The 11785-nt window shown below is 44.7% G+C and overlaps 1 protein-coding gene across 1 annotated transcript; it reads left to right on the forward strand.

Annotated features, from left to right (window-relative positions):
* Positions 1–3049: 3049 nt before the first annotated feature.
* NRSN1 (neurensin 1) lies at positions 3050–11207 on the forward strand. Its single transcript, XM_084208003.1, has 3 exons — positions 3050–3230; positions 8610–8807; positions 9789–11207. The coding sequence occupies exons 2-3, from the start codon at positions 8619–8621 to the stop codon at positions 10185–10187; spliced, it is 588 nt and encodes a 195-aa protein (XP_084064129.1). The 5' UTR covers positions 3050–3230; positions 8610–8618; the 3' UTR covers positions 10188–11207.
* Positions 11208–11785: the final 578 nt, after the last annotated feature.

The following is an 11785-nucleotide window of genomic DNA, read 5'->3' on the forward strand; positions in this document are numbered from 1 at the left end:
CACCAACACCAACAGGAATGAAAAAGAGAACAAACAATTCCCAGTCCATATATTTTCAGTGTAAGATAGAAAAAAAGACACCTAGATTTATGATTTTGATTGTCAAGAAAGCATCTTCTGTTTTTCTGGCTCAGGGGACAAGAACAAATCTATATCCAAAGATGGTGATGGCAGAATGTGACAAATTAGGACAATTAATCATTTTTGCTAGCTAGAACACTTTGAACAAAGCACTGAGAAAGCAATGTCTGAAAAACAACTAGCCAGGCACTGATTTCTGGACAATAGCAACAGACAAACCACCTCATGCTGGCAGCATGTCTTGAGTCTGAAAAAGACAGCTCTTTGATTCATAAACCATGCTCTGCATCACAAGTTTTGAAAAATAAAATACTCTTTATAATACATCCTCCCAGCTCATGAAGACTTGAATTGACCTTCACCTTTTTGCCCCATTCCTCCCCAGTATTTCTGGCCACTCAAGATCACCCCCTTAATGGCAGGACAGCTCCTTGAGGAGAGTTCAAGCCAGAAGGGCAGACAGCTATTAGACAGCTGCTCCTTGTGGATCTGTGTCAACTGCAGGTTTTCCAGAAGTGGAAGCTTTATGGGCCTTGCTCTCCAGAGGAAGGTGAGCCAGTCATTAGGAAGGCAAGGACAAGGCAACTGTGTCAATAATGTCATTACAGCAGAACTATCCAGGCCACAACACCTGAAGCAGAAGAGCAGCCTCTGGAATCTTGCCATCACCATTAAACAAATAGGAACAGACATCTGCAACTCAGTGAACTTGAGTCTCATACCAATTGCAGCATTTTGCTACAGGATAAATGTATTTTACAGGAGCTGTAATTTCTCCAATTCAGCACAGGCTCTCAGAAGCTACTAAAACCGTGTTCATCAAACCAGCTGATAAAATCACTTCAACTCTCAGTAAAAGAGAAGCCTCGAAACTCTATGGCAACCAACACCACCACCTACAGAAGTTCTTGACAGGATTTTTTATTTGGCATGCTCACTACTGTCCATTACAAACCTTTAGAACAGCAGATGAAAGATAAAGAAAGCACTAGACTTGGGTTTCCCTTTCACAAAGGGAAAAACCCAAACCATATATATACAGCTTGAGGTAGACTATTGAATTTCCTCTCCATGCCCCTACATGCTGAAGCCCTCAGGATAAACATAGTCTAAATCTTTTGAAAGCTGGCAACTGAGGAAAGACCTACATCTGGAAATTCCTTCATACACCAGCAGCTCAAACCCTGAGTCCCACCATGACCTATAGGTCCTGCTATTTTAAAACATCTTTGCATTGATGTTACCTATTTCAAGGCTAAATAGGGAATTTACACCCTTCTGTTCAATGTTTCTCATAACCAAGCTCAGCTACACTTCAAGAACACCTCCGATTTCTGGCTGAGTTTAAAGTTTTCCTAATGTGTTAAAAGTGCACTAAAATCAACCTATGATACCACCAATGGTGATCCCTTGGTAACCCCTTTAGGGTTACTAATTTGGAGTTCACAGATCAACATTACTGCAAGCGTTTCCATTGCCAAAACATTAATTTGTCTTGGTTAGCTGAGTGTGTAACTTCTGTGTTAAAACTGGGCCAACACAGGTATTTCATGTTCTTTTTATTTGTTGCTTTTGTTAACAGGTAAATAAGCAAAAGAAGCTTTGTAAACAGAGGGAGGACTCATCATGTAGATTAATTGCCTTTTCTGTAGAAGACATCTTCCTGATCTGAGATAAAGCAGCGTTCAGTTGTAACTGCGATACTACATGTAAATCTATGTTAGTTTAACAGGAAAATTAATCACAGAATCTCTTTCAAGACTGAAAGCCCATATGGCTTCTCATTTATCACCTCACTGTATTTTCCTGTTTTTTTCACAAATAGTTGTCAGTTTATTACGTGCTAGCTGCTGTGGGCTGGGGTATGCTTATTATACTCACTGAACAGCACACTGCTGTGAAGTCGTTCTGGTAGGTCAGGGGAACACTTTTGGCATTACTCATTGCCTGAAACAAGAGAGGCGTAACAGTTTTGGAAGGACAAGATGAAATGCACTGAAACCAACATTTCTTCCTCCAAATCTAACCCCTTACCTGCTCTTTTTTTTAATGGCTACTTTTGTGATTCCTAGTTTGCAACTACCCAAACTCACTGTCGTCATGAAATGTGGGGCTTTTTCCAAAGAAGCTTCCAAAGAGGGCTATTAATGAAACCATTACTCTCACCTTCTTCTTTATATACTATAGTGATTAAGGCACCTTGGAAATACCTTGTTTTTCCTTTGGCTAATACTGCACCATTTTGTTTTAATGCACTTTTTTCTGCATGCAACAACACTCAATTTCTGTGCATATTTTAGTGCAGCATACGGATATGAGTGTTTAGAACTCTTGACCTTTGCATTCTCATTTTTTCAGAGGAATTACATACTGCACCTTTGTGGGATTCACTTCAGCATCTCCAGCTTTTGGTGCCTTATCATGCTCTTTCCTCGGTAGCTTCCTTAGCCCCCAAACTTGCCTTCTTGCAATCTTTTCCCACTGAGCAACCAACCTGTTGCTATCAGGGCAGCCCCAGACGCCAATGCCCGGCCCTCAGCCTCACTCTGTCTCCCTGAGGAGTCCCCCTCGGTCTCATGCTGGGCGATCCATTACCCCAACCCCCAGACCCCAGCGCCTTGTCCTTCGCAGGACCCTTTCTGTCACGTCTATCCACTCGGCTGCACAGACACCACAGCACCGGGTCCCTACGGTTTTCCATGCGGACTACAAGGGGGAGGAGGTGTGGGGGGCGCAATCAGAGGCCTCAGCGCCTGCACCCACGGAGGGCACCGCCGTGACCTTGGCGTGCACCCGCGGGCCTGCCCGACGCGGCCGGCGGGACCCCGAGCGCCGGCAGCTGGGGAGGGCTGGCAGCTGGGGAGGGCCGGCTCCCCACGGCGGGCGGGCGGCCGCCCTCGGCCGGGGGCGGCGTGGCGAGCGCGGGGGCGGCCTGGCGAGCTTGGCCCGGCGCCTCTCCGCGCCCGGCGGCGGCGGCTCAGTGCGCAGGCACGGCGCGGGAGCGAGCGAGCGGCGCTCCGGGCCGTACATAATACGTGGTGTCTGGGGCCGGCGCGGCGCAGAGCGGAGATGGGGCCGGGCCGGGACAGCCGCAGCTAGCGCCGCCAGCGCGGGGGCTCGCCGGCCGAGGGCAGCGCCGGGAGGGACAGGTAACCGCGGGGCCGCCGCTCCGGCCCCTCGGAAAACTTGGGCTCGGCACTTCGGCGGGGGCTTCCGTGGCCGCCGGCGGGGAGACGGCGCGGAACGTCCCGCGGAAGGCACCGGCCGCCCCGAGGTTCGCCTCCCGGCTCGGGGGGACGCGGCTCTCCCCGGGCAGGCTGGTGCCGCGCTGCCCCGCCAGTGTCGGGGTCGGGGAGGGCTTGGCCGGACCGGGATTTCCGCTGCCACCGGGGTACCGCCGGGCCGGGAGGGTCGCGGGGGCCGAGATCTCGTACGCGTCCGGGCGCTGCGGAGTTCTTCCGCTTCGGCCGGGAGACGGGAGATGGAGAGCATCCCGCTCCGGCCCCTGGCGGCGGCCAAGCGGGCGGGGCCGCCCCCCCAGGAACGCGGGAGAAGATGCTGCTCGCACCCCCCGGGCAGGGCAGGGGAGCAGAACTGGCTGCCGGAGGCAGCTGGGCATGCCGGCTATCGGCAGGGAAGCGGCAGCAGCTGCCCCTGGCAGCGGCGTAGCCCGGAGCGAGGGCAGGGCGCCGGGACGGGCGGAGCGCGGCTCGGCCCCGCTGCCGGCCCGGGGAGCTCAGGAGGCATCAGAAAGGCCACCTCGGAGACTGCTGTCAAAGGCAGGCTGTATATGCCAGCGTTCCTCCTTCACAAGGAACGCTCTCTGTAGGTAAGGACTGGAAACACGGCTCTTCAAACAGAAGGGTCAAAGTATGTAAATCTGAAGAATGGGGAGGGCGACTTTACTTATGCCAACCATCATCGTTCGTGGCTTACATTCGGTGGCAGTGTGGTGTCACAGAGCAATGACACATCTATATTTCCTTTTGTGCTGCTTTTTAAGTGACAATTCCTTACGTTTTAATTTTTTTTTAAATGTGTTCGACCCTGGCACAATAAAGCAAAGCAAATTTGGGATAATTTTTTGCGGAGCTTGCTCATCTTTTAATCTGTCTGTTCTCCAATCCAATCACATCTCCCCAGATCAGCAGAGGATAGTAAAGCTCAAAGTAAACAGGACAGCTTTTGCCATGGAAACAAAAGTTGCTAGGGGATGGATTGCTACTACGCAGTGGTGTTCTCTGAAGCTGTGATCCTACATCCCACATTTTCCTGAGAACCTTGGGTTTAGGCACTGAAAAACTTAATGATTAAGCTGCTTCTTTCAGCCTGGATGTATATTTTCAGATTGTGGATAACACAGATTTGGGTAACAGCGACTCTCCTTTTTAGCAAAAGTTTCGCAACATTTCAGTGTTTAGTTTCTCAGCCCTGAAGGCAAGGCATGCAAATACACATCAACACTCAAGAGATCATAGCTACTGCAGTATTTATTCATCCAATGTAAATTGGTGCTGTGACACACGTTTCCTTCTTACTTGTGGAGAGCTGTTTTCTTTCTGACTGTTCAGTTCCTGTGCCCTATCTGTAGGTAGCAAGAACACTACATCTACATTGCAGCTGAGAACAGAGACCAACTTAGCCCAAATTACCAGGCTGCTTCTTATAGGGCTGGGGAGCTGCCTTCTCTCTTAAGGGGCAAGATATTTTTCAAAATATAGATTATTTATAACAGAAAGAGTCTGACCATGAAGAAAATGCTCAGTAGAATTAAAATTATGCAGTGCTTGAAAAGAATTAATGATTCCTACAGTCCTTTTTCTTTTTTTTCCCTTCCATTTTAAAAGGTCATACTACTTGATGGTATCACAACTCTTTCAAGCATAAGATCATTCTTTTGTTTTCTGTTTCACCTCCCAGCTCTTATTTATCATTTTGCTCATATACCTGACCATAACCACCTATTAGCCTTTTACATTGCTAAAGAAAAAGAATCTAAGTGTCATGTAAATTGTGTGGTCCTTACAGGCAGTTCTTCATCAAGCGGTTAGAAACACTGCATCCTCCTTTTTCTCTCTTGACTAAACCTATAGACAGTGCAATGAGGTCAAGATCATGTTTATACAGGTCTCTGTCATGTCACATTTGGTTTTCTTAAATTTATCACAATAACTAAAGTTGCTGGTTCAGACCCAGCAAAGTGCTTCACCTCCTTTCTGAATGCTGCTGGTGGCAGCTGGAGTAATACAAGCAAGCTTTGGTAGGCCACGTTATCCAGAATTATGTTAATTCTGGGTCTTCCCAGAGTTGACCTTATGGAGGTACTTGCACCTGGGGAACATACTTACCATTCTGCTCATTACATGGTGCTAAATTTGCTTACCTCAATGATTTAAGTTAGCCAGAAGTTAAGCATAATTTATTAAGGTAGGGTTGATGTGAGAATAAAGATCTAAGTAAGGACCCAAGAGAGTGAGTTTCTGCAGAACTTTAGCTGACTTCTTTATTCTATGTGTGAGATGAAATCTTTGCTTAACCAAAAGATGGGCTGAGGGGGTTGAATTTAGAGTGTTCTTAACATTAGGGTATAGGCAATGTGATTCTGCATGAGAGAGCTGGAGCAGCTCACCATTTTTTCCTTTCCTCCTTTCCTCCTTTCCCCTTGAGGTGTGTTTATGAGGTGGGCAGAACTCTGGTTTTATGAGAACTTCTCAGTGCTTGTGCTGTTAAAGATGGCACCTAGCTGTTGAAGAAATGGTGGCAGTGAGTAAAGAGGACTTCTTGTTCTCACTCTTTGGGTAGGGAATAAACAGTTTTCCTGAGGGAAACAAAAAGAGCCTCCAAAAGTAAAATAACTTGCAGCTTTTCCCCGCAATAGTCCAGATTATATACTTACACATATCACAATTTTGTATTGTTTTTGTACCTCAGAAAATGATAGTATTCAAAATTTCATAGCATGATAAAAAAGCACGACAAACTGTCCTGGTTTTGACTGGGATAGTGTTCTCTTTTTTCTCAGTAGCCTGTGTTATATGCTGTGTTTGGGATACAGTATGAGAACAGTGCTGATAACACACTGATGTTTTAGTTGTTGCTTCATGCTTGCCCTAAATGAAGGACATTCTCAGTGTCTCATGCTCTGCCAATGAGGAGCTGCACAAAAAGGTGGGAGGAAGAACAGCCAGGACAGCTGATGTGAGCTAGCCAAAGGGGTATTCCACACCATAGACCATCATGCCCAGTAGAGAAACTGTGGGGGTTACCAGGAAGGGGATGATGGCAGTTAGGGGACAAGGTTTGGCATTGGTTGAGGTAGTGAGCAACTGTGTTGTGCATCACTTCTTTTTCTTGGGTTTTATCTTTTTTTTTTTTTATTATTATCAGTAGTATTGTAATTTTTTTTTTTTTTTTGCTTCAATCATTAAACTGTTCTTATCTCAGCCTACAAGCTTTACTTTTGATTCTTCTTCCTATTATACCATAGTGGAAGGGTAGAGGGTGGATATGAGCAAGTGGCTGCAAGGTGCTTAGGTGCTTAGCTGGGCTTAAACCATGACACAAAAAAATGTTTTTCAGCATATTGACTGTAGTTGGAAACATCAGTGTTAGCTATGTACAAAAGGACACAGGGTAGCCCCAGGGCCAGGTTCTCCCAGTTCACCTGTTGGCAGCTGGTGCTGTCCAGTAGTGTCCTGCTGTCTCAAGGTCTCTCTCCACCATGCCTGTTTTTCTACCATTCCTTGGAAGGCCAGCACCTTGAGCTTGTCTTGATGGATACTGGTGCTGTACTATCAGCAGAGAGCAAGCCCATCCACAGACTTGGAGAGCACTTCTTTACTTTCCTAAAGCTTTACAATGGCTGAGGTGAAAAAGGGAAACTTGCAGGGAGTACAGAAGCAGGTGGGAGTTCAAAAAAGGGGCTCCTGGCAGCATCTGTGCTTGGTGCTACCCCTGCTGCTCTGCAAAGCTCTGTCACCAGCAGTGCTCCCTCTGGCCCTTGGCACGTCTCCCAGCAACACGTGGGCTGCCTTCTCCACTGGGTCATGACTTCTGTGAGAGCCTTGAAACCTCATCACTGGGTTGTATATTTGCAACTGTAAGGTGCTGAGATCATGAAATGCATATTAGATATACAAAATAAATAAAACCCCAAGATAATGGGTTCCAGTAAAGAAGAAAAAGCAAATCCCCCTCTATTCCTGAGCCAAGAACACAAACAGATTCCCAGAGGCTGGAAGTTCAGTATTTATGCCAGCACTGATTTCTAGTAGAGCCAGACAAAGATTCAGTCAGACTGTTGCTATGTACCCATCAGTATTTGCTGGATTGCCCTTAATTTGAATGCTTGCATACTCAGGTATTTCATACTTAGCAGGATCACTCATTCCCAAAGGCAGAGATCTGTTGGGCTGCAAAACTGGGAGGTCCCAGCTGCCATGAGCACATCAAACCTCCTTCCCTCTAAGTGAAATTGCTGCAGAAATCTGACGTACTGCTTGAAGCTGATATAAATTGAGCCATGACTTTCAGGTGAAAGTTCTGATTAACAGTTCCCTTTGGACTAAGGCTTTTTGAACTTCTTTAAAGAGAAGCCAATGAGCCTAAGTGACATTGAGCTATTGCTCAAGTTGTTTTTAGGGGCTAGTATTATTTCAGTGAATTCAGTAGCATCATGCTCACACAAGCAAGTTCAGGCCTTGGATTTGCGTAGTTAAATATGGATTTTGTGTGGTAGGAGAACTTAGATGAAATTGAAGGAGTAAAAAACTTTGTTGATAATTTTCATAGCAGGCAAAATTCTGATTTTATTAAAGTCAGCAGGAGCTTGGGCATCAACTTCTTCAAGTGACCATTACTTGGCTGTAAGCTTAGTATTTCCATTTGGGTTTCACTGAGCAGACTGATGCTTTTAGGGTATTCCATTTTTTATTTTTTTTAACTATTCTTATTTAAATACAATTTATATACTCTTTTAAAATCTGTCTAGGACTTATTTTGCCTCTGTTTCCCATGGCTGTGAATGGTATATCAATGCTTAGCCCTGCACTTCAAAAGCTCAGAAAAAACCATTTTAAAAACCCCCTCTTACACAGCAGTTTGGAAAGTTCATAGGGTGGCAAACTCTGGAGACCAACAGAGACAGTCTGGAAGAGAGGCAGCATGAGCCCTTGAGGGATGCTGGACTTTGTTACCTGGCATATCCTGCTTTTTTCAGTCTCCATGGAAACACAGTAGCACATTAGTGTGAAAGATGGGGAGTGAGCACTCTGTGTACGGGAGTGAGTGTTCCCTGCAGCACCTTTGGGCTGTGCAGTGCCAAGTCACTGAGTTCCTTGGGTTCAGTCAGGCTGAGTCACTGCGTGCAGCTGTACCCGGCTCATTTCTCGGTTTGGGAAAAAAATGAAGAAAAGCTCTCTCCTGGGCCCTTTTTTTTTTTTTTCATCACATCTGGAGAGTTTGCAGCCATCTTTGGTCATCCCACTACACCGATAATGATCTGCTTTGTGTGAAACCTGTCGTTGCAGGTAGGAAGGATGAGCTCCTATGCTGACATCTGCGGGTCCAAGCACGCGCAGGGCAGCACCGAGGGAGGGTACCAACGCTACGGAGTTCGGTCCTACCTGCATCAGTTTTATGAGGACTGCACAGCTTCAATTTGGGAGTATGAGGATGATTTTCAGATCCAGAGATCGCCAAGCAGGTGGAGCTCTGTATTCTGGAAGGTACTGCCTGTTGCTATTTACTGGAGAGAGACACTCCCATTTCAAGACTTTCCCTGTGTAACTACTCGTATTAAGTATTCATCTGGAATGGCCTTTTTTGTTGCTCAGTTTTGCCTGAGGTGGCCAAATAACTATGTCTGAAAGCAGAGCACTCTTACCAAATATGTCAGCTCCCTGGGGTCTTTGGATCATCTAGTTTCTCTGTCCCAATGTCACTGAAACACCAAAGTCTTGTCTGGGAATCCCATGTACATCTTGAAAGTGTAGTTTACTTCTGCTTTGCACCTATAGAAGTCCTCCAGGACTTTTGTAGTAGGTTAAGAGCAGAGTGTGACATAGGGATCAAGAAAAACAAAAGAGTTTCATTAAGGTCAGGGAATTTGACAGAATTGGAGAAGAGCAGAGGTTGGGTGGGGCCTGTGAGGCCATGCAGTCCCTACCCTGTGATGATTCCTATCCCAGGAACATTCTGGGTGAACCAGATTTTGTACTTGCACTTTATATGTGCTAGATCACTCTGTGATCTGTTCATATGGCAATAGCAACTTCCTCCTAATCCCTGCAAAGAAATGACATTTCATGAAGTAAAAGAAAGTGGTGGATATGACAAGACTACCAGCAGTTGGTGCTAACCACCAGCTAAAGCTAAAGAAATAATTAATTACACAGCACTGGGGTTAAACTCTGATCCTCTCTCTGATGGGGGCTTTCAACTTGAAATGCTGTTTAAAGATAGTAATGCATATTCCATTGTTTCCAGAAATGTATATAGATGTGAGTTGTAAAAGAACATTTTTCCATATATTCTACTTCTACTAGAGCCTCATATATCCTAAAAGAAAAATACCCACTTTCTCCTAAGAGAGAGAACTGTGAAAGATAAATGCCTCCTAGGAGCACTTCCCAACTTAAAACTGGAAAGGGAAATGGAAAAACTGGAAATTAATTGGGGTTTTGTTTGTTTCTTTGTTTGTTTTCCAGGTCGGACTCATCTCTGGGACGGCTTTTATGCTGATAGGTGTAGCTGTTCTTGTAGTGGGTTTCCTTGTGCCACCGAAAATAGAAGCCCTTGGGAAGGATGATTTTGTTGTTGTGGATACCCGTGCTGTTCAGTTCAATGGGTCCCTCGATATATGCAAGCTGGCAGGAGCAATCTTGTTCTGTGTTGGAGGGTCCACTGTAGCAGCGTGTCTGCTGATGTCTGCTTTTGCTAAAAGTTACTCCAAAGAAGAGAAGTACCTCCAGCAAAGATTTAAAGAGAGAATAGCTGATATAAAAGCCCATGCAAACCCAGTCACAAAAGCGCCAGCACCAGGAGAATCAAAGATACCTGTCACTTTGTCCAGAGTTCAAAATGTCCAGCCTTTATCTGAAACCTGACCCTTCCCTTGGGTTTTGTTTCTCTTGTAGATCACTTTAAGTGGAAAATATCAGCCCTTGTTGGCATCTGTGCTAGTCAAGTAAAACATCGAGTGCTCTGCTATATAAACATGCAGCTAATGGGGGAGCTGCTCTGGTAAAAATTTAGGGTTGGGAAAAAGGAAATTATGTGATTAGACCTGTGACTAATATATTCAGTACATTTGAACCTTTTAATCTGTGTGGGTACAGTAAGTTCTTGCAACAATTATTAGGTGTTTAGCTTATCAGATTGCATCCCTGGGGAACCTAAGGTGCACTTATTAAAGCTGTACCAGGAGCACTCTACATCCCACTATTTAAAGTTTAGATGAATTTGCTATTTTTTCAATTTCATTAATTAGTTTAATTTTTATGGTTTTTTGCCTTTAAATTACTGTTCAGTCTTACATTTTCCACCTGGTTCTGCTGTCTGGGAAGCCAAGATTCTGCCCTTATAATTTGCACTTGTCATCCTGTCATATGCTACAGTCTGTATCAAAGTAATACTGCACAGGTAAAACATACATGTTGGGGAGAGCCCTTAATTTGATCCTGGCACTTCCCAGCAATGTAACTTCCTTGGAAAGGCAAGTTATACTTGATCCTGAGTTACAACTAACCTGTGCTAAAGTGCCACTCCTGTCTTAGTCATTGCCATGTTAGCAAAAACTACAAACAAAATAAAGTTAAGGAATTCCTGTGGGAGGAGGAACATCATACTTGTGTGTCTTTGCTTTGATATTGTTTCTTTCATTAGATTATTATGTTGAGGCTAACACAAAATGTTTTTGTTTCATCTGGGTGAGAATGAATAAATGTGGTTTGACATACCCAGGCCCTGTGTTCTGTCAGTACATCAGTGCCATGTTAGATGATCCCAACATACATATCTAAAGACATTTTGAAATGCTGTTTATATTTTTATAGAGAATAGAAAAAGTTATGCTTAACCAGATGCATCTGTGTAAATGCTTACCTAAAGACTTGTCCTTTCATGGAAGACCCCTGATTATTTTCTCACCCAGGGCAATTATTTTGCTGTCTTAATCTATGGATTTAAATTAAAGTGTATAAAGAAAGATGTGACATTTGTACTCTCTGACATTATGTGCCACCTTATAGTTCTGTCTATTTTTTGAATGGATTGAATAAAATTCTAGGCGTGAGCCATTTCACAATTCACAATGGATTTTGTGAAAAGCTTCTTTCTAGTCAAAAAAATTTAAGAGCACTGCTTAGAGGAGAAATCAGCAGTTGAAACTCACTGGTCTCTTAATGCACTCTGTTTTCATCTTAGAGTGTCAAGGAAACCCCTTTGGTGCTGAATCAAAGAGATTGTTCCACAGTAATGGCAGGTATGTGATAAGAGCTGTGCACTTTCCCTTGCTCATAAAACATTTTGTGGTCTGTGACACTCCGTTCAGGCTTACAAAATCAATAAGCCAGATCATATGTGTTTGGAAATTTCAGCTGAATCTGCAGTAATTATCATGGCTGACAGTACCATGGGAAGTAAAATTTTCTTCTGCAAAGAAAGTCCCCATCTTGGCAACACAACTGCAGAGTTCAAGCATTAG

This window comes from Fringilla coelebs (assembly GCF_963513975.1).
Source record: "Fringilla coelebs genome assembly, chromosome: 1".
NCBI lineage: Eukaryota > Metazoa > Chordata > Aves > Passeriformes > Fringillidae > Fringilla > Fringilla coelebs.

Excerpts from the sequence above, each read along its gene's own strand:
- NRSN1 (XM_084208003.1), top strand. The coding sequence starts at position 8,619 with ATGAGCTCCTATGCTGACATCTGCGGGTCCAAGCACGCGCAGGGCAGC. Across the intron at positions 8,808-9,788 it reads GGAGCTCTGTATTCTGGAAG|GTCGGACTCATCTCTGGGAC; the intron begins GTACTGCCTGTT and ends TTTGTTTTCCAG.